We start from the raw sequence: 23,585 nt of genomic DNA on the forward strand, positions 1-23,585 counted from the left end.
TATAGGTTACACAGAACGGATAGTGGTTACAAAAATGGATTCAGCTCGAGGGATTCATTTAGACCATGGGGTTCCACAGAATTCAAAGTAAAAATCCAGTACGCTTCCCTTTGTAAGAGAAGCTTTACTATATTACCGCCCCTCGGTAATATAGTAAAGCTTCTCTTACAAAGGGAAGCGTACTGGATTTTTACTTTGAATTCTGTGGAACCCCATGGTCTAAATGAATCCCTCGAGCTGAATCCATTTTTGTAACCACTATCCGTTCTGTGTAACCTATATGGGTGTGGTTTTAAGTCTGTTTTAAACTATTTATCAGGTCTAATGACCTAGGTATTTGTCACTTCTCTCATATTGCTTTATTATATATAATTTTCAAAAATGAGTCTGTGTATGTATGTGGTATCTAGGCATTTCTATACATAAAAGTGATATGTATCCTACAAAATGATAAAATGTAATGTGATAATTGAGTAGCCAATGGGCTTGATATGTTAAGATTCGTCACTTCTCTCATTTTGTATTATATAATTTTCAAAAATGAGTATGTATATATGTGGTCTCTATGCATCATTTTTATACTAAGAGTTGTATGCATTACATCCTGCAAAATCATCAAATTAAATGTGATAATTGAGTAGCCAATGGGCTTGATGTATTACGATGTGGGGTGGAGCATGCTATACATAATGATGATCATTGATGACACCTGCTGCATAGCACCTGAGGAAGCGACAGCGAAACGCGTTGTGCAAACAATAAATAAGAAAAAACGAGTCCTGTGGAGTGTGCGGTCCCTTCTTTCCTTTGAAGGTTTTCTCCTTTTAGTTTATTTATCTCTCTTGCGCTGACCTGCACCTCCAGTCGGGGTCCAACCAGATGTGCACGAGTCCTATCTAGTTTAATATATATATATATATATATATATATATATATAAAAAAAGAAGAAAAAAAGAAAAAAGCATTTTGGAAAATAGCTCTTTATTTGATGATCATAAAAAAGTGTTTTCTATACAGAGATATCGACATCGGTAAATATCGGTATCGGCCAGAACAGCAATATTAATATCGGTTATCGATATCGGCCACAATTTTCACATCGGTGCATCACTACTGTTCACTCAACACCTTAAAATGTACTTCTAGACAGACATACAGATACTAGACAAGATAGATACTAGACAGACAGAGACAGACAGACATATATACTAGACAGATAGATACTAGACGGACAGATAGATACTAGACAGATATACTAGACAGACAGAGACAGACGGATAGATACTAGACAGATATATACTAGATAGACCGAGACAGACGGATAGATACTAGACAGATATATACTAGAGAGACAGAGACAGACAGATACATACTAGACAAATCGACAGACAAGACAGAAGACACCCACCATTGTTCTGTTCTTCCTGGGAGGATGCTGTGGTAAAACTGTCAGGACATGACTTTGCCTTCATCTGACAAGGGGAAAAAAAACATCCAGTCAGTGATTTCATGAACAGATGTCACTGATGTCACCATGCTGCCTACACCTAAAAAAAAAATACGTTCCAACATCCTTCTTGGTTGGCCAGCCCTCCTGCCATGTGGCATTATGTCTCCAAGTTTCCAGGTGTATTTATTTCACTCAGTCAGATTACCAAGGCTCTAGTTAGGGCTGGTACATAGATTACCAAGGCTCTAGTTAGGGCTGGTACATAGATTACCAAGGCTCTAGTTAGGGCTGGTACATAGATTACCAAGGCTCTAGTTAGGGCTGGTACATAGATTACCAAGGCTCTAGTTAGGGCTGGTACATAGATTACCAAGGCTCTAGTTAGGGCTGGTACATAGATTACCAAGGCTCTAGTTAGGGCTGGTACATAGATTACCAAGGCTCTAGTTAGGGCTGGTACATAGATTACCAAGGCTCTAGTTAGGGCTGGTACATAGATTACCAAGGCTCTAGTTAGGGCTGGTACATAGATTACCAAGGCTCTAGTTAGGGCTGGTACATAGATTACCAAGGCTCTAGTTAGGGCTGGTACATAGATTACCAAGGCTCTAGTTAGGGCTGGTACATAGATTACCAAGGCTCTAGTTAGGGCTGGTACATAGATTACCAAGGCTCTAGTTAGGGCTGGTACATAGATTACCAAGGCTCTAGTTAGGGCTGGTACATAGATTACCAAGGCTCTAGTTAGGGCTGGTACATAGATTACCAAGGCTCTAGTTGTACAAGGCTCTAGTTGTGTATATATATATATAAGATCCGAGGCTACCTCTGTGTCGTCGAGGCTGGACGAGGTGTTGCTGGACTCCTCAGAGATGCTGGGAGGAAGAGCAGGAGGGGGCAGAGCTTGTCCTAAACCCAGCCTGGAACACAGAAGAACAGATCAGCACTGGAAACAGGATTCTACCTCAGAGACGTTTTTAAACCAGACAGTAAAGCCGCTGTCGACACCATGAGGGCAACTGATCCACAATCACATCAAAAGCACACAAAGACATCGGAAACAATCACAATCTTGTAAACAGTGTAGGAATCACAACAGTTTCTACATGTGCTTTTTTAAAGGGACCAAAAGTAAATTGGACAAACTAACAATCCATAAATAACTTGTTTTAATATGTGGTTGCAAATCCTTTGGAGTTGAAGCCTGAAGTCGGGAACCCATAGACATCACCAGACGCTGGGTTTCGTCCCGGGTAATGCTCTGCCAGGCCTCTATTGCAACTGTTCTTGGGGCATTTAACCTTCAGTTTTGTCTTCAGCAAGTGAAACGCATGCACAATTGGATTTAGGTCAGGTGATTGACTTAGCCATTGGATAACATTCCATTTCTTTGTTGTATACTGCTGCTATACTGTGTAAACATACTGTATTTAAAAAAAATAAATTAACACCCAGTGAAGAAACCTTTTGTTGAACACCACCATCGTTTACCAGGGAATTATAGTTTTCTCATTATATTGGTTGGTCTTCTGTGCTGCTCAGCAGTATAGAAGCAGTATAGAATAGTGTTCTGTACTTCAGTGTTCACTTGTTCCTTGTTCATTCTTTGAAGGTCTATTTTTAACCTCAGCTAAAAGTGATACTGGGTGTGTCATGTTTCCTCTGTGTTTTACACCAGTCAAACCTGAAACCAGCACAGGCCACCGGCACGCACGAAGCAAGACAAGAAACTACTTCCTCTATTAGAACAACACTGCACCTTTTACATACAGTACCTTCACACTCTCCAGTCAGTCACATACTACTGCATTCAGCCCTGCTAGTCAGTCACATACTACTGCATTCAGCCCTGCTAGTCAGTCACATACTACTGCATTCAGCCCTGTGTAGAGTCAGTCACATACTACTGCATTCAGCCCTGTGTAGAGTCAGTCACATACTACTGCATTCAGCCCTGTGTAGTCAGTCACATACTACTGCATTCAGCCCTGTGTAGTCAGTCACATACTACTGCATTCAGCCCTGCTAGTCAGTCACATACTACTGCATTCAGCCCTGTGTAGTCAGTCACATACTACTGCATTCAGCCCTGCTAGTCAGTCACATACTACTGCATTCAGCCCTGCTAGTCAGTCACATACTACTGCATTCAGCCCTGCTAGTCAGTCACCTACTACTGCATTCAGCCCTGTGTAGTCAGTCACATACTACTGCATTCAGCCCTGTGTAGTCAGTCACATACTACTGCATTCAGCCCTGCTAGTCAGTCACATACTACTGCATTCAGCCCTGTGTAGTCAGTCACATACTACTGCATTCAGCCCTGTGTAGAGTCAGTCACCTACTACTGCATTCAGCCCTGCTAGTCAGTCACATACTACTGCATTCAGCCCTGTGTAGAGTCAGTCACATACTACTGCATTCAGCCCTGTGTAGAGTCAGTCACCTACTACTGCATTCAGCCCTGTGTAGTCAGTCACATACTACTGCATTCAGCCCTGTGTAGAGTCAGTCACATACTACTGCATTCAGCCCTGTGTAGTCAGTCAAACTACTTAAAAAGTAGAGTCAAGTCAAGTCAATTTTATTTATATAGCACATTTCCAGGCAGCGGCAGCTGGCACCAAAGTGCTTCACAGGCAGGTTGATAAAAACAAAATAATGTGATGCAAGATATAAGATTAAAAACATAATAAAGCAATGAAAGTAATAAAAACAAAATAATATGATGCAAGATATAAGATTAAAAACATAGTAAAGCAATGAAAGTAATAAAAACAAGGTAGGACACAGTAAAACAAAGAGGATAGAAGGGCCAGGGGTCTAGTGGTGATTAAGTGGGGAGGAAGGCCAAGGAGAACAGGTAGGTTTTTAAAAGTGATTTAAAAGCCTGCACGGTCTGGGCGGTCCGTACGCTGAGGGGGAGGCTGTTCCACAGTCTAGGCGCTGCGGTGGAGAAAGCTCTGTCTCCCCTAGTTCTAGGCACCACCAGTAGCAGCTGGTCAGCTGATCTGAGGGATCGGTGGGGGGTGTGGCGGTGCAGGAGTTCGGACAGATAGAGAGGAGCCGTGCCATTTAGTGATTTAAAAACATTTAGGGCTAATTTAAAATCGATCCTAAAGCGGACAGGCAGCCAGTGGAGCGAGGCCAAAACTGGGCCGATATGTTCATGTTTTTTTGTTTGTGAGGAGGCGCGCGGCTGCGTTCTGCACCAGTTGTAGGCGGCGAAGCAAGGATTTGTCGATGCCCGTGTAAAGGGCACTGCAGTAGTCGAGGCGAGTGGTGACAAAGGCATGTATCACCGTCTCTAAGTTACTTTGGGAGAGGTATGCCTTTGTCTTCGCCAGGAGTCTAAGGTGGTAAAAACTGTTTTTGACTACGGCGCTGACCTGTTCGTCAAATTTTAAATTGCTGTCGAAGATGACCCAGAGGTTCCTGACAGAGGTGGAGCGGTTTGGACCCAGGGGACCAAGTGCGTCAATGAGGGGGGTCGGGGGGGCACTATTAAAAACAATGACCTCGGTTTTCCCTTCATTTAATGTCAGGGAGTTTTCAGACATCCAGCACTTGATTTCTGCCAGGCAGTCAAGTAGTGGTGTTATTGATGTTTTCCCTTGGGTGGGTTTTAAGGGGAGGTAGACCTGCACGTCATCGGCAAAGCAATGGAATAAGATGTTATGTTTTGCCAAGATCTGGCCTAGGGGGAGTATATATAGGAAGAAGAGAGTGGGACCCAATATCGAGCCTGGGGGCACCCCGCAGGTGAGGGGGGCCACAGAGGAAGTGAAGTCACCAAGTTGGACAGAGAAGGTCCTATTACTTAAGTAGGACCGGAACCAGTCTAAGACGGGGCCCCTAAGGCCTACGTAATGCTCGAGGCGAGCTAAGAGGATGTGGTGATCTACCGTATCAAAGGCGGCTGTGAGGTCAAGGAGTAGTAGTAGGGATGAGTTACCTGCATCAGCAGCTGAAATCAGGTCGTTTAAGACACGGAGGAGGGCCGTTTCAGTGCTGTGTCGTGGTTTAAAGCCAGATTGGAATTTATCATGGATGTTGTTGTGTTCAAGGAATGATTGTAGCTGTATGTAGACTATGCGCTCCAGGATAGAGTAGAGTGAAAGTAGAGTAAAATCGCTCTCAGAGCAACGCAATCTTGATTTTCTGTCCCACAGGTGGAACAACAGGTAAATGGTACAACTTACGCATTCTGCCCATTTGAGCTACATGTTGGAAGAAACAATGGTTGCTATGTACAAAACAACAGTTGCTATGTGTTAGGGGTGTAACGGTACACAAAAACCACGGTTCGGTACGTACCTTGGTTTTGAAGTCACGGTTCGGTACAGGTTTTCGGTACAGTGGGGGAAAGTTTGGCTTTCCATGTTCCACTCAGGGGTGATGTAGTGTGCAGTAACTAATTGTACTTGTAGGGCTGTCAACGAATATTCTATATTGAAATTAATAATCAACTTAATTATTAATAACCAGGGGGGGGGGGGATACATGTAATCTCTCAGTGTTGTGTGTGTTGTTGAACGAACACCCGGCCCTTTGCGCAAATTATATTTTGGGAATGGGTGAACTTGGGGTTTTTAATTAAATTCTGCATGCAAAAACAGGTTCTGCTCGTGCGGTCGTTAGTGGTTAACACATTGACCGCCAGCAGCAGGGGGCGCTGATCCCCCTTCATTGACCGGTCTTTATTCAATGGATATAGTTTTAGACTGCGACATTTGCGAGTGCTTAAAATATATGTTATATTATATCTATGGGTCTAATAACGGCGTCGAGTCTCAGTGAGTTGCTTCCAGTCAACATGCCAGAGACAGATTCTTTTTTCATCCGTACATTTCCGTTTGATACCGTTTTGAATAGAGTATGGTTTGGGTGCTTTTCAGTAATTCAAGGAAAAAGACGAGAAAAAGGCATTTTACTGTAATCCAGTCATCACGTTGTAATTTTTCGGCTGATTATCTAATCATCCTGAAATCAACGCTAGATTATCATTATTATATCTCGTTGTGCATACATAAATTACCGTTGTAGCGGGTATCTGATGTAATGCAAAAGAAATAATCCAAATATCTGATCGCAATTCCAAATACTGCTCGTGGAGGTCCGTACCACACTACCGACCATTTCACAATGACGGGGGGGCGGGGTTACTGTTCGATGCCATCGTTATATAGAACTGGCTCGCCTGGCGGCTGGGTGGCGCAGCAGAGATTGCGCTAGTCAGCAATGCAAGAGACTCCGGTCTCGAATCCGGGTGTCGGCATTGCCTCCGGCTTGGGCCGGCTGTCATACTAACTCAATTGGCTGAGTTAGCGGGAGGGAAGTCGGGGGTGGCAATCTGGCGTTGTGGACAGCGACTCCTACAGGTCAGATCAGGGCGCCTGCACAGCAAAAGACAGGAAGTGATGAAGGTAGTGTGACCTCCCACGCGTTACACTTTACCAATGAGAGTCCGCGCTGTCAGGTGAAAAGAGAGCCGCTGGCTGTCTCCGCATGTGTCGGAGGAAGCATGCGGTAGACCTCAGGGCTCCCTTGACCGACCAGTAGGGGGCACATGTGCGCAACGACCAGGTAGGGGAGGGGGGAATTGGCATAACGACTAAATTGGGATGGGTGGAAAACAGACAAATCAGGAGGAGAAAAAGATAATAATAATAAAAAAAAAAAAAAAAAAAAAAAAAAGGCTCGCCTGAGTATTTAAACCCCACCCGCCCGGCTCAGATCAGCTCCTAAAACACACCAGCCCATTTTCAATGAGATGCAATAGCTCCGCCTGGCAGTAGAGGGCAGTGTTGACCGTCTGCCAGCTCAGACAGGGTCTGAAGGCTATGCCAAAGGCTGCAGCTATATGAATTATGAATAGATATAGCGAATAAACGAAATAACGATCCCAAAAACGAGTTAACTCGTTTCTGGCGCTGAACGCATGGCGGGCAATAACGAGTTAACTCGTTTCCGGCGCAGATTGTGTTAACATACCGTTGTATTCGTTCGGTACACAGCCGTAGTGAACCTAAGGTCCAGTACTGAAACGGTTCAATACGGATAGCTTTACACCCCTACTATGTGTTGATATCCGAGAAATATATCAACAAAGATTTAATAAATTGGTCTCATTACTGGATCTTGTAAACAGGCCACAGTTGAGCAGTAACAGCCTTTCCAGTCTTTTACCTGCTGCACCACTGCACAGAAATGAGGCATTTTGTTTGGAAAGTGGTTACCAGTGGTTACAGGCAGGACAATAGCAAGGCGACTGACCGGAGGCGGCTCTGAAAGCGAGACAGGAAGCGCGTGGAGATACTGAGGCGAGGGTTGAGGAAGGGCCTCTCCTCTGGGGCCGGCTGCAGGCTCCGCAGGTCCATCCCAAACTTCTCTACAGAAACATGCAGACATACTATTAAATACTGCAAACATCTCTGGGTCCATCTCAAACTTCTCTGTAGAAAGTAACATACAGAAATACTATTAAATACTAGAAACATCTTTAGAATAAAAAAAGAAATGTATCGATTTTAAATGCTAAAAAATAATTCATATGACTGTCGACTATGATAACGTATGCTAGCACTGAAACACATGCTAATGTATTTAGCCAGAATATCTTTTCAATAATACAATTCTGAGTCAGGTACAGCCCTAATGCAAAGTAACTAGTAACTGATGGGTTCAGAAAATATATAGTGAGAGTAAAAAGTACAATAAGTACCTTGAGATTGTACTTAAGAGTAAAGTACAAAAGAAACTTAGTTAATGTCCACAACTGGCCACATGGTTAAAACATGAGTAATCCATGCTTCTCCTTTCCAACTCTACCTGGAAGAAACATATCTGCTACTGTGAGGATAGAATGACTGGCATGAAGTGTATAAACGTCAGCCCAACACCTACCATCACTGGCCAGGCTGTTGGCCATGGTCTCAAAGTGCTGCCTGAGCAGGGTCTCTTCCTCCTCCTCCTCCTCTTCCTCCAACACAGAGCTGCCTGTAGAGCTCACCTGGCTCAGAGAGTCTGTGTCTGGAGGAGAGGAGAGAAACGTTTTCAGTATGTGTGAGCAGCCTCCTGAAGGGCAGGGACTAGGGCTGGACAGAATCCTCTATCACAATATGGGACATTTCACATCTCAATAATGATATACATCACACAATATAATACGTTTTCTGTAAATTCAACGTCATGCAAAATACTGACGTAAAGCAATTCTGCAGCTTTTTTGCGACAATAGTGATAAGAGAAAAATATCTACAGATAAGATTATTTTTCTCTCGTCCCACAATATATCTGGTCATATGGAACAGCCCTAGCAGGGACTGACGGATAGACTCCGAATCATCACATCAGCATACACACAAGAGCACCTTAAGTGCTACACGCCACACTTACTACACAAACACACTGCTGCTACCTTTTTAGTTTGTTTGTATACCTTGTATTGTATAGATTGTTGTCTATTCCGTTTACAAACCTACTACGGTTGAGGAGCCGGGAAAAACAAGCATGCATGTACATTTTCAAAAAGCTGCGTCAATAAAATAATGTGAATCTGACTGCAGGATGGAGACACAGGGCAGCCTCTCACCGTCCTGGGTCTGGTCCTGGGTCTCTGCAGGAGCCATGCAGCAGGCACTGTCCGGGCTCAGCTCCTCCTCCCTGCAGAACCACACAGGGTCAGGTCAAATTCCCTGACAGAACCACACGGTTCAGCAAAAACAGGCTATTTAATGTCATTTCTTTCATGCAGAAGGACCTCTTTAAATCCAGTGCTTAACAGAGATGTGCTCGTCATTTCCCAAGGAAACGAATCAATCATTATTGGGGGAAAGAAACCATTTTTAAATCGGCTACATTGATCCATCAGAAAACAGACGGAAGTTATTGCGGTCAGTCTGTATATTTTTTTTATTAGAATCGAACATAGTCGTGCATAATATGGAGAAACAACAGCTTTGCTGATGTATCCATTAGGGATCAAATCTAAATCAAATCAAATGTATTTGTAAGGCCCGACAACACACGTTAATGTCCCCATGGGCCGGACACGTCTTCTTTAAACAAGTCAAGAAGAAACATCACAATAAATCAGGAACAAAACAAAAACACCATAAAGTCCAAAATCTTTTAAATAAATAAAATAAATGCAACACTCCCAGACATACCCCACGCGAAGGTAAGGAAAAACTCTCTAAAACCTAGCAATAGGAAAAAATGCACCACAGGCAATGTGGAGAAGAGAATCCTTAGATGGGCCGTTCAAGGGGGGATCTCCCTTCTTAGATGTCGGTGATAGTAGTGTTGCAGTAAAAACAGGCGAACAGTTGGTAAGCATGCACTCATATGTGTAGTGAAACACAGATAAGTGCATGCAATAGCAACTGAACATTTTTGAAAGATTAAGAATAGAGCTGATGGCGGATCTATTTGAGGCAAGGGGGCGGTGCAGAGAGGGTCGCATCCTCCCGGTCATCATCACGGGACGTCCAACACTCCAGTCATCACTACGAGACAGCCACTCACAGGATGAACGCAAGTAAGCGTTTCAACTGAATGAGTGTTTTTTGAGGGTGCTTGTTGTTTTCTTATTCGGTTACCACCAAATATGTTGACCAAAAGTGCCCGTTTGTGCCACTGAAGCAGAAAACCCGCTCTGAAACCCTGCGAGGTGCGAGTTGTTGCAGGAATCTGGAAGTTAAGGAGCATGGATAGTACACTTTAATGTTACCAGTTAGCTCAGCGTTATCCAAAAGATAAAAACAGAGGTTCTTGTTTGTGCATTTCCAAATTGTGCAACAACATGTCGCCCACTTTGCGTTCATAGATACTGATACAGACATGCTGTTCCATGAGCAGAGAGACCTGCTGTAGACAGAGTGGAGGTAATTATTACAAATGGTAACCGACTGTTTTGACTACGCATTAAGCTGCAGGTATATTGCTGTGCATTGTTATGTTCGCGGAGTGAGACATAATAAAAATCAGTAGCGTGTGTGTGCGCATGTGTGACTCCACGCAATATCTCGTTATTGCTGCTCCAATGCTCTTTAAGCTGAGCTCTAAAAATAGATTTCCCTAAACAAACACTTGACCGCTACTCCAGTTATTCATGCGAGCAGTCGGTCTGGGAAGACATCGCTCATTAATATTCTATTCAATGTCACGGACCTGTATGTTGCCGTTACAAGGCATACTGGGACCCCGAGGGTGCAGTACCGGCCGCATCCTCCCAGGTGGTAGTATCGAGAGTGCAGTAAACCCTGTTCCAGACAGTGTGTTACGTTTAAACCGCTCCGGGCCAGTGCATGTGAGCGGATCGGAGCGTGAGCGGCGCGGGGCGCGGAGTGGCCGGTTTTGACGTGAGCGAGGAGTGGGTTTTAAAATGAGTCGGCGCGACGTCCGGAGCGAGAGTTCTCCTCCGCTCCAATCCACTCCAGGCCGCTCACAGTGGTTTAACACTGTTGATGTAATATACATGCAGTACAATGCCAAAGCAACAGATGGCGATGTACAAACATGAAGGCCATTTTCAACCAATGAGAAGGGTGAACCTGTGATATCCTGTTCAGGCTTCACTCCTCCTCCTTCACTCACTCCTGTTAGAAAAAGTATCGACGCCATTGTTGTTGACGTTAGCTTACATGCTAACGTTAATGGCAGCGACCATAGCATTGTGGCTAGGCTAGCCTATCATCGCTTAATAGAGCTAGTGAATGGATAAACAACGTTATTTAACATTGCAGAATGGCTACAATTACAAGGCGGCTCAATACAAACAATTGTTAAGGGGCCCAGGGGGTGTAGACTGTTGTAGTTTGAGCTAATTTACACCATGCTCCAAAAAAGAAAAAGAAAAATGCCGAGCGATCTGGCGCGGGGAGCGCTCGATTCAAGGTGAGCGGTGAGCGAGCGGAGAGCGACTTGGGGGCGGGGTCAACATGAGCGATTAGCGGAGCGGACCAAGCTTTAAAGAGCGAAGAGCGGATTTCTCGGCCGCGCCGATCCGCTCACGTCCCCTGCTCTGGGCGCAGTTTTTTAGTACAGGGAAGCCTAGAGGTTCACTCGGTCGCATTGAAACGTGTACGGGACACTCGATGCATGTGTTGTGCCGGATTATGTTGTGGACCAGATGGACATCAGATGGACCAGATGGCGATCAAACAATTGGAATATTCTTTTTGGAATAGCCCCGGTCAAAGGTAAGGCCTATCTTTTTTTTAAGATTTATTTTAACATTTGTACAGCTTTCATTGGCCATACAAGACCGACAGAGGAGAGGGAGAACGGGAGAAGATGTGGGGAGGACATGAGACAAATCAGCCCGGGAGTGGGAGGCGAACCCGGGACGGCCGTGTAGGTGTGCAGGGCACTATGCGGTGCGCCACTGGGGCGCCCCAGGTAACACCGGTTCCTGACAGGGAGCGACGCGAGCGAGCGTGATTGCGAAAATGATTAAAATGTATTCGTTTCAATCAGACTATCCTGACCTACCGCGAGCGACAGCGAACTGAGCGGCGATGTCGTTCCCCCCTCAAATATTCGCTCGCTGTGTCTCTAGTTGAGCGATTACGCGGCCGAGTCCCGCCCCTAAACACTTTATTGGTCGAGAATCGCAGGCTGCTTTGCCCCTGTGCTTCCAGGTAAATACACACACACACAGACACACTCGGACAAGCGCTGCGTCATATCAGGACAGTGTCGCGCGCAATTTCGTCTCCAGTTCGCTCGCTCGCTGCCTGTCAGGAACCGGTGTAAGGACTATCTGACGTCAATTCCAGCTTGATCGTACAATGTTTTCATACCGATCCAGCTGATCAGCCTGTGTAGTGTCCACAACAAAAGCCGTTACTGGCAATCAAAGCATCAGAAACGACCTCCCCGCCTTTCATGTATTCATGAAACATAATACGTATTATATACATTTATTTGGAAATAGTAGCGTGTCCAGGGATGAAACGCCAATGCTTTGAGTAGAATTCACGTTGCGCCCTATAACTCAGCCTCCCAGGAATTAGCCCGGATCACTCCGAAGCTATACTTATATTCACCACGGGATAACGTGCGAACGTATTCATGAAAAGAAAAATTCTTTTTTGCATCTTGGACAGAAGATAGTTACTGTCAAATGACCATAGTATTGTATCCATAGCTATAGTATAGATAGCTCTACAAACATGGTGACGCATCCCTATCTTTAAAGCGTGGCCTAGCTAGAACAGGATGAGGAAAATAGCTGGCCATGAAAGAATTAACTGACCTGCCTGGTTAAATAAAAATAAAGTATTTCTCCGAGCAGGTCCACTCACCCCTCTCCTCCAGTGGACCGGGCGGTGCTGTTGGCTGGGCAGAGGATGTAGTGGCTGCGGTCAGGGGGGCTGGGCCTCGTATCAGCAAACAGCTGCTCGTCTTCTGCCAACAGCTGGGTCTACGCACCAAAACAACCGGGCAAGACCAGAGCGATGGATGAGTTGTTGTTACACATGTCATATTGTACACATATATATACATACACACACACACTGACTGCCGTACAGAACTCGTAAGTCACTTTGGATAAAAGTGTCAGCTAAATGAAAAATGCAAATGTACACACATGACATACCACACTTCACTAATGTCCAGCATACTTATGTATATATTAGGGCTGACCCCTATTAGTCGAATAATCGATCGAAAGGAGCCGTAGTCGACTGCCAACCTCTTAGTTGAATAAAAAAAAAAATAGGCCGAAAAATGACAGTTTTTTTGTGTATTCCAGAATATTCCAGTAAATGCCGTTGATCACAGAATCTTTATATTTTCCTGAAACTTTCAAGAAAACGAGGGTTCTTCAAACGGAAATGAACGGAAATGAACAGATTAAAAAACAATCCGTTTCGACAATGTTGACTGCAAACAAGTCATTGATAAGCGACGGCCAGATTAGACACATTTAAGACATAGATTATGCGTTCACAACGCTATCATTGAAGTGGGTGCTGGCATTCAACCATGTTTTGACCATGTTCACCAGTGGCATCCAAAGTGTTAAGAGAGTAATAATAATAACGTGGTGAGGGCAGCTAAGTGGACCAGCAGACCCCCTGGAGAGACAGGCTCCTCGGCTGATCAGGATCATGTCTCTCACAGCGTCCATTAAGATCCATACCTCTTGTTCCCGTTAAGATATTCTGGGAAGAAGTAACCACACAATTATCAGAACTTTTGTTTCGGGCCATACCTGTACTGCCTTCGGTATTATAGCTGAATGATGTCTCTCAGTTATCACACTCAGTACATGTTAAGAGGCTAATCTTGTCCGGTCTTACGGCTGCCAAAAAGCGAATAGCATCACGCTGGATTCAACCGGATAAAATGTGCCTGAAGGTATGGATTCTTACCTATTTAGATGTGATTTATTTAGAGATATCTACCGCACGAATTCTAGGTGTCAATGAAGCCAACATAGCAATTTGGTCAGATATGGTGGAGAAGATAAAGCACAGCATTTGAATTTGTAATCCTTGGTGTTGAACGAAATGGTGGTTTACTGTCCAAGGGGGGTCCTGAGGGGGGGGGGGGGGGGGGGGGGGGGGGGAGAAAGGAAGGGTGCAGAAGAGCTAGCAAGAGCATTTGTATGTATTGTAGTGTATCGTAATTATTATGTATATGTAATGTATATCCTTTAATCTACATTTATTTTGATTTAAATACTAGACTATCATAGTCATATGATTTATTGTGGATTTTTACTTTTTTTTTTTTTTTTTTTTTTTATTGATATTTTTGTACAAATCTTTCCATTATTCACAGTGTATCTTTTCACAGCATAGTATCCAACATCCAAGATTCGCCTTTTTCGTTTTTGTAGCAACATACAAAACATGTAAGAGACTCATACAAACACATTAATAACTGACATGGAAATAAAAAAAAACACTTAAAAAAAAAAACATACTATACATTGTGCATATACATCCCTGTTATATATATATATATATACGTCATACGTTACATGTAGGCCGATCTACCTGCGGGCAGGTATGTGCTGCATCTTTTCTTTTCTTTTTTTTTCTTTTCCTTTTTTACTTTTTTCCACGTTTCAGCTACGTATGTGTGTGTCTCCTATATACTTGTGTATCCCCCTATGTGTCAGTGAAAGCCTATATCTCAACTATGTGTATATGTAGGTGTATGTATGTCTATTTCCTATACATGAGTATGTGCATGTATGTGTGCCCCTGACGTGTATACCTTATCCTTGTGTATGAGTGCGTGTAAACCTATTATGTACACATATGAATATGTGTATCCTAGATATTTGTATGTGGCTATATCTGCGCACATGTGAGTGTGATAGAGACATTGACCATTCCATAGACACCCCATCCGGACATAAAATATATGTACATATATACATAATATATTACAGAGCACAAGTATCATCAGATCAAATCCCCTTTTTCATATTCATCCTTGATAATATTGTATTCCCATCTTAATCATTTGTCCTCCGATCGTTCAGTCAGGTGTAGAAAACTCACACACATTCCCCGGTATTTAGGCAGCTTAATCCCTTTCGGTACTATACCCAAAACACATGCCATTGGGGCGTTATTTATCTTCACATTCAGGACCTTACTTAGGAATATCACAATTTGATCCCACATTTTCCGGACCTTCTCACATTCGTACAACATGTGCAGTAAAGTGCCTGTCTCCTTCTCACATCTCCAGCAGATGTCACTGTCCCTTAATTTCAGTCTGGCCAGTTTACTAGGCGTCCAATAGCTTCTGTTCAGTACTTTGTAAAAAATAAGTTGTGATTGCGCCTCCCTAGAGAATTTACTCCATTTGGATACCAGTTTCTCCCACATTTCCTCAGTAATCTCCTCATGTACATCGTTCTCCCAGCTCAATCTCAAACCCGCCAATTTGGGTGCATTGTATTCTCTTATAACATCATAAAATCTTGACGCACCGCCTTTCCTGCGCCATCCTTTATAGAATAGTTCTTGAATTGCAGTAATTGGGCCGCACTTTGGTCCTCCTATTGATGACGATATACAATGTCTAATCTGTAGGAATTTATAAAAGTTTTTATTATCTATATCAAAATCCTCCTTAATATCCTCAAAAGGCAAAACCCCATCCTCCCCGGCTATATCACCCAGTACATGTATCCCCCTTTTAACCCAATCGTCCCATATGACTGATTTCTTCCCAATCTTTAGTTTCTTATTATACCATATAGAGGCTCTCGTAGTTAAGTATGGGCTATCACCAGTCATTTTGTGCGATTGATTCCAAGTTTCCCTGATAAATGCCATCAAAGGGTTTTTAAGAGGTGTAGGTCTGTCTGATTGTGTCAGGAAGGATTCCAGAGATGAGGGATATATCATTTCCTCCTCCATCCTGACCCAAGCAGGTGCCTCCTCAGACGAGTGATTCAGTTTGGAGAGCTGGGAGAGCGAGAATGCATAGTGATACCAGTCTAGTTTAGGCAGGGATAAACCGCCATTTTCCTTTGCTGCATACATTTTGGTCCGTCCAAACAGCGGCCTTTTGCCCCCCCACAGATATACATTAATGACTTTGTCATACTGTTTGAGTAACTGGGTCGGGAGAGTCAGCGGCAACATATATAGGATATAGTTTAATTTGGGAGCTAATGTGGATTTTTACTTTTAATGTTTGTGTGTCTAGTTTTATGGCATGTCAAAATTGAAAATAAAAAATTTGTAAAAAAAAAAAATCCATACCTCAGGCTGGACTCGTCCAGAGCCCTGAATCATAACGCTTCCAGCCAGAAGGCAGTGATGCCATGCTGCTGCGGGTGGAAGAGCTCCACTTGCAGAATGAGGCTGACCCTCTCTGCCCATTTGGGACATTTCAATCGGGCTACCAAATTGACAGAAGACGTGGAAGACATTTGGATTATCGCATTCATGCTCGGCTTAGGAGCACTTGCGGTATGTGGTTGGCTATGCTGTAAGAAGATTTTGGATTGCCATCAGAAGATTTTGGCTCCGTTTACCGCGCACAGGACCTGCCTAGGACCTGCCTCAATGAACTGACTAAGACACTTGCTGCGTTCCACGCAGAGGACCAACGACTGCATTCAGTAATTTTGGACAGAGTTGTTAAAATTCACTCTACTCAAAATCTAATTTAAATCGACGTTGCATTTTTCCTAGAAGAAATGCCTACTCAGAAGGCATTCTTCTCTTCTGAGAGACGACCCACCAAGGACATAACCCACAAAGACTTTTCCAGCTGTCAAGAAAGCAGAATGAGGTGTCCCCCACCAAACCCATTATTATGTGTTGCCTTTCTTCTTTGCGTTTGTAGTTGTTGCTAGTAGCAACTTATACAAAACTGTTTTTTAAATATACTTTATAAATGTCAATTTTAAGGGCGGCTAAGTGGCGCAGTGGGCAAGGCACTCGCCACAAATGCAGGAGATGCTGGGTTCGAGCCCAGCTCTCGGCATTGCCACCAGCTTGGCTGGTCGTTCATACTAATACAATTGGCAGTATTAGGGGGTGGGAAGCTGGTGGGTGGGGTTCGGACGTTGTGGACAGCGACTCCCACAGGTCAGTTGGTGCGCCTGCGCAGTAGAATCAGGAAGCAACGGGGGCGGCGTGTACCTCCCACGCAGACCCCGGCCGCTGAGAGATCGCGCTGTGCAAGTGAAAAGATGCGACGGCTGCCTCCTTGAGTACCGAAGGGGACACGTGATGTAAGGCTTCGTCCACATTGCAGCCGGCCTGTGGGAGGCATGGCCTAACAGCGCTCGAGACAGGGGAGGGTAGAATTGGACGATACGAAATTGGGATGGGAGAAAAATAGAAAATGGGAGAAAAAGTTGATAAAATATATATATTTTATCGATTGATTGAAATCAGACTATTAGCAAACCATTCACATTTACAATGTGCCCATCAAGTCTCCAACCTGCCGTTTCCGTGCCTCTCTAGACAGAGTGAGGTGTGGCCAGCAGTAGTGTCTCTGTGCCTCTCTAGACAGAGTGTGAGGTGTGGCCAGCAGTAGTGTCTCTGTGCCTCTCTAGACAGAGTGAGGTGTGGCCAGCAGTAGTGTCTCTGTGCCTCTCTAGACAGAGTGAGGTGTGGCCAGCAGTAGTGTCTCTGTGCCTCTCTAGACAGAGTGAGGTGTGGCCAGCAGTAGTGTCTCTGTGCCTCTCTAGACAGAGTGAGGTGTGGCCAGCAGTAGTGTCTCTGTGCCTCTCTAGACAGAGTGAGGTGTGGCCAGCAGTAGTGTCTCTGTGCCTCTCTAGACAGAGTGTGAGGTGTGGCCAGCAGTAGTGTCTCTGTGCCTCTCTAGACAGAGTGTGAGGTGTGGCCAGCAGTAGTGTCTCTGTGCCTCTCTAGACAGAGTGAGGTGTGGCCAGCAGTAGTGTCTCTGTGCCTCTCTAGACAGAGTGAGGTGTGGCCAGCAGTAGTGTCTCTGTGCCTCTCTAGACAGAGTGAGGTGTGGCCAGCAGTAGTGTCTCTGTGCCTCTCTAGACAGAGTGAGGTGTGGCCAGCAGTAGTGTCTCTGTGCCTCTCTAGACAGAGTGAGGTGTGGCCAGCAGTAGTGTCTCTGTGCCTCTCTAGACAGAGTGAGGTGTGGCCAGCAGTAGTGTCTCTGTGCCTCTCTAGACAGTGAGGTGTGGCCAGCAGTAGTGTCTCTGTGCCTCTCTAGACAGAGTGAGGTGTGGCCAGCAGTAATGTCTCTGTGCCTCTCTAGACAGAGTGAGGTGTGGCCAGCAGTAGTGTCTCTGTGCCTCTCTAGACAGAGTGAGGTGTGGCCAGCAGTAATGTCTCTGTGCCTCTCTAGACAGTGTGAGGTGTGGCCAGCAGTAGTGTCTCTGTGCCTCTCTAGACAGTGAGGTGTGGCCAGCAGTAGTGTCTCTGTGCCTCTCTAGACAGAGTGAGGTGTGGCCAGCAGTAGTGTCTCTGTGCCTCTCTAGACAGAGTGAGGTGTGGCCAGCAGTAGTGTCTCTGTGCCTCTCTAGACAGAGTGAGGTGTGGCCAGCAGTAATGTCTCTGTGCCTCTCTAGACAGAGTGAGGTGTGGCCAGCAGTAGTGTCTCTGTGCCTCTCTAGACAGAGTGAGGTGTGGCCAGCAGTAATGTCTCTGTGCCTCTCTAGACAGTGTGAGGTGTGGCCAGCAGTAGTGTCTCTGTGCCTCTCTAGACAGTGAGGTGTGGCCAGCAGTAGTGTCTCTGTGCCTCTCTAGACAGAGTGAGGTGTGGCCAGCAGTAGTGTCTCTGTGCCTCTCTAGACAGAGTGAGGTGTGGCCAGCAGTAGTGTCTCTGTGCCTCTCTAGACAGAGTGTGAGGTGTGGCCAGCAGTAGTGTCTCTGTGCCTCTCTAGACAGAGTGAGGTGTGGCCAGCAGTAGTGTCTCTGTGCCTCTCTAGACAGAGTGAGGTGTGGCCAGCAGTAGTGTCTCTGTGCCTCTCTAGACAGTGTGAGGTGTGGCCAGCAGTAGTGTCTCTGTGCCTCTCTAGACAGAGTGAGGTGTGGCCAGCAGTAGTGTCTCTGTGCCTCTCTAGACAGAGTGAGGTGTGGCCAGCAGTAGTGTCTCTGTGCCTCTCTAGACAGAGTGAGGTGTGGCCAGCAGTAGTGTCTGTGCCTCTCTAGACAGAGTGTGAGGTGTGGCCAGCAGTAGTGTCTCTGTGCCTCTCTAGACAGTGAGGTGTGGCCAGCAGTAGTGTCTCTGTGCCTCTCTAGACAGAGTGAGGTGTGGCCAGCAGTAGTGTCTCTGTGCCTCTCTAGACAGAGTGTGAGGTGTGGCCAGCAGTAGTGTCTCTGTGCCTCTCTAGACAGAGTGAGGTGTGGCCAGCAGTAGTGTCTCTGTGCCTCTCTAGACAGAGTGAGGTGTGGCCAGCAGTAGTGTCTCTGTGCCTCTCTAGACAGAGTGAGGTGTGGCCAGCAGTAGTGTCTCTGTGCCTCTCTAGACAGAGTGAGGTGTGGCCAGCAGGCAGCAGTAGTGTCTCTGTGCCTCTCTAGACAGAGTGAGGTGTGGCCAGCAGTAGTGTCTCTGTGCCTCTCTAGACAGAGTGTGAGGTGTGGCCAGCAGAAGCAGCCCCTCCCCTATGGCAGCTGCTAGATGACATTGGGCAGTCATCATAATATTCACCTTAAAAAGTTGTTTATAGGGGCACCCAAGTGGCAAACCATGTAACGCGCTGAGTCGCGGCACGGCCGACCCGGGTTCGATTCCCGGACCCGGCGACATTTGCAGAATGTCTTCCCCCCACTCTGTCTCCCGCTCTTCCTCTCTCTCTCTCTCTCTCTCTCTACTGGACTGCCCAGTAGCAAAAAGCGATAAACGCTAAAAAATAAATCTTTAAAAAGTTGTTTATAAATGTAGACCTAGAGGTCACCGTTTGACCACATTAAAACCTGGCAGACCTCCCAGCCTCTTCTACAGGCCATTACCTTTTCATCCTGTTCCTGCTCCTCCTCCTCCTCCTCTTCTCCTAGCAGGCTGTCCAGGCTCTGAGGGTGGAAGTGAGGGTCGTCCTCCTCCTCCTGGTCCCCCTCGGGTCTCATGGGGCTGGGTGTGAGGACGGAGTACATGGGCAGCACCAGGGTGTTGGCCTGGTCCACCCAGCGGGAGCGTGGGGGCTGAGGGGGGTGCTGCTGGGGCTCCGCTGCAGGCTTGGTGCTGGCGGTGCTGGTGGTGCTGGCCGCAGCGTTCTGGTGACAACGAGGCTGTTGTTACGGCTGGCTTACATTTATAGTTATGCCATTTGTTTATTCGACAGGGACAACGCACAATAACAATACACAAAACATTACATATAGTTATTATATTTATTCATGGTTTTATCTAAAGGTCACATCATCTGAAATGAGAGTAAATTATTACGCCCACCTTACACCTTTTACAGGGGTACTTCACCCCCTGAAAAAACAATGCAGATTCATTATGCATATAATCTCGTACATATCCAGAAAGTGTAGTTTACAAATGTTGGTTGAAAAGTTATTGATTTTTAATATGTCCTCCAGTGATGTCATCGGAGGACACGGAGTCCTTGTGTTAGTTATAGTGATGTCACCTGAGGACACTGAGTCCTTGTGTTAGTTATAGTGATGTCATCTGAGGACACTGAGTCCTTGTGTTAGTTATAGTGATGTCATCTGAGGACACAGAGTCCTTGTGTTAGTTATAGTGATGTCATCTGAGGACACTGAGTCCTTGTGTTAGTTATAGTGATGTCATCTGAGGACACCGAGTCCTTGTGTTAGTTATAGTGATGTCATCTGAGGACACAGAGTCCTTGTGTTAGTTATAGTGATGTCATCTGAGGACACCGAGTCCTTGTGTTAGTTATAGTGATGTCATCTGAGGACACAGAGTCCTTGTGTTAGTTATAGTGATGTCATCTGAGGACACTGAGTCCTTGTGTTAGTTATAGTGATGTCATCTGAGGACACAGAGTCCTTGTGTTAGTTATAGTGATGTCATCTGAGGACACCGAGTCCTTGTGTTAGTTATAGTGATGTCATCTGAGGACACTGAGTCCTTGTGTTAGTTATAGTGATGTCATCTGAGGACACTGAGTCCTTGTGTTAGTTATAGTGATGTCATCTGAGGACACTGAGTCCTTGTGTTAGTTATAGTGATGTCATCTGAGGACACAGAGTCCTTGTGTTAGTTATAGTGATGTCATCTGAGGACACTGAGTCCTTGTGTTAGTTATAGTGATGTCATCTGAGGACACTGAGTCCTTGTGTTAGTTATAGTGATGTCATCCGAGGACACTGAGTCCTTGTGTTAGTTATAGTGATGTCATCTGAGGACACTGAGTCCTTGTGTTAGTTATAGTGATGTCATCGGAGGACAGAGTCCTTGTGTTGTGTTAATTACAGCTTAAAGAAATTAAAATGTAAAATATAGCAATTTCTTCATCTCCATCATTTAATTGAGCTGTAATTAACACAACACAAGAATTCAGTGACCTCCGATGACATCACTGGAGGACATATTTAAACTCATTAACTCTCAATGCCTGTCAGATTAAGTGTACAACTATTTACAGTTTTGGGATATGCATGAAATTATGTGCAAATAAATCTGCATTGTTTTTTTGGTGAAGTGCCCCTTTTAAAAAAGGGGATTATTGTGCTGCATGTAGAAGTGTTCATCTTGCAGACGCACCAGTTTGCGGAACCACATGGGCAGCTTGCCGTTGGACTCTAGAACGATGGGATCAGGATCAGGGAAGTCTGCAAACACACAGAATACAGGTCTCAAACCAATCACCTGAAGTCACACATTCCTTTGACGTTTGGTCATTGTATTTTGTATTTGGTGAATGGTCCGGGTGTATTCGGGGCCTTTTGTGTTTTCCTTCGGTCATGACATGCTTGTCTTGGATGGGGATGTGGTGGGGATGAGTCTATTAGAATCCTAGCGCATTTATGCTTCCCCGTTCGCGTTTTGCTAATCGGATTGGCCACTGCCGTTTCTGGTGCGATCTGATTGGCCACTGACGTTTCTGGTCATGTGACATGTGCGCCCAATCGCGTGACGCGCCCATTTCCGCCTCGACCAGCAGCAAACTACCTAACGCCTAATTTATCACTGGTTAAGCTTAGGCGACTCTTTCGAAGTTGGTTAAGGTTAGAGTTTGGAATCAGGGCTGGTGTTCTATCGCCCTGCTCTAAGACAAACTCTAACCCTAACCAACTTCAAAAGAGTGCCTAAGCTTAACCGGCGAAAGAACTTGCCGTCACACGATTGGTGCGACCAGAAACATCAGTGGCCAATCAGAGCGCAAAACGCGAACGCGGAAGCATAAATTAGTTAGGATTCGAATAGACGCGGTGGGGATTGATGTGTGGGGGGGGACTGGCTGTTTATACCTATTCTTATGTCTGCACTTTATGCATCGCTTCAACTGTATGCCAATTTTATGCCTATGTTCATTTTATGCTATTTACTGTGAAGCACTTTGAGCTGCAATCCATGTATGAAAGGTGCTATATAAATAAAGTTATTATTATTCCATTTGTTCAAACTCTAGGGCAGAACAGGAGCGTGAAGTCATGTATTCAGTAACAGATATTTGCCTAAAGATTATAATTTTTTATCTACTTTTTCTCCTCCTTTTTTCTGTGATTTTTCTCCCCATCCCAATTTACCTCTCGTGCCAATTCTCCCCTGTCCTGTCCTGATCGTTGCTCGCATATGCCCCCCACTGGCCGGTTGTAGGGAGGATAGACGCCTTGCATCACATGTCCCCTCCGATACATGTGGAGGCAGCCTGTCACATCTTTTCACCTGCCAGCGCGGACTCTCATTTTGGCAAGGAGTAACGTGTAGGAGGCTCACACTGCCCCCGCCATTTTTCCTGACTTTGCTGTGCAGGCGCCCCAACGACCTGTAGGAGTCGCTGTTCACAACGACCAGACTACCACCCTTCGACTTCCCACCCGCTAACTCTGCCAATTGAGTTAGTATGACGGCCGGCCCAAGCCGGAGGCAACACCGACAGCCGGATTCGAACCCAGTGTCTCTTGCATTGGTGACTAGGGCAATGTCCGCTGCGCCACCCAGCCGCCCCTAGATATTTGCCTAAAGATTTGTATTTATTTACAAGGTATCTGCAGGTTTCAGCAAGTTAAATGTAAGACTTTTTAATACCAGTTTCACGACCATACTAGCAAAAGAAAAAACATAGCGACACTGAACTGGCGTTTCTTGCACGTCCCATACAAGCTCGCACCAGACGCACCGAGCTCCTGGTAGCCCCGCAAAAAACAACGACTTGAATACAAAAACATTTAATATATTTAATATTATTTCATCTCCCCCCCCCCCCCCCCCCCCAAGGAATATATATACCTGTGCAAATGGAATTTAAGACTTTTTAAATTGAGAATTATGAATGTAATACTTTTTATTATATATACAGTAAGTGTTTTTTTTTACAGCAGTATTAAAAAGGTTAAAGAAAATAACATTGCAACATATTATGGATGCACCAATACAGATACTGGTATCAAATGGAGTTCCAATACCAGGCTAAAATATAAATCGGTATTGGAGAATTTCCCCCGATACTAAGATCCAATACCAAGAAACGTGTTTAACAAGCCAAAAACCAAGTCTACACTGTTCTTTAAAAGTA

At 45.1% G+C, this 23,585-nt stretch overlaps 1 protein-coding gene across 1 annotated transcript in view; it reads right to left on the bottom strand.

The window, feature by feature from the left end:
• Window positions 1-23,585, bottom strand: part of wdr62 (WD repeat domain 62) — a 106,563-nt gene that overhangs the window by 21,467 nt on the left and 61,511 nt on the right. The window contains exons 21-28 of the mRNA XM_084315309.1: window positions 21,611-21,678; window positions 19,882-20,142; window positions 12,763-12,881; window positions 9,045-9,115; window positions 8,357-8,482; window positions 7,727-7,841; window positions 2,277-2,370; window positions 1,409-1,472 (exon numbers count right to left, since the gene is read on the bottom strand). Of these exons, the coding sequence (XP_084171435.1) occupies window positions 1,409-1,472; window positions 2,277-2,370; window positions 7,727-7,841; window positions 8,357-8,482; window positions 9,045-9,115; window positions 12,763-12,881; window positions 19,882-20,142; window positions 21,611-21,678 (918 nt within the window). The remainder of the gene's footprint in view (window positions 1-1,408; window positions 1,473-2,276; window positions 2,371-7,726; window positions 7,842-8,356; window positions 8,483-9,044; window positions 9,116-12,762; window positions 12,882-19,881; window positions 20,143-21,610; window positions 21,679-23,585) is intronic.

This window comes from Notolepis coatsorum (assembly GCF_963971535.1).
Source record: "Notolepis coatsorum genome assembly, chromosome: 1".
NCBI lineage: Eukaryota > Metazoa > Chordata > Actinopteri > Aulopiformes > Paralepididae > Notolepis > Notolepis coatsorum.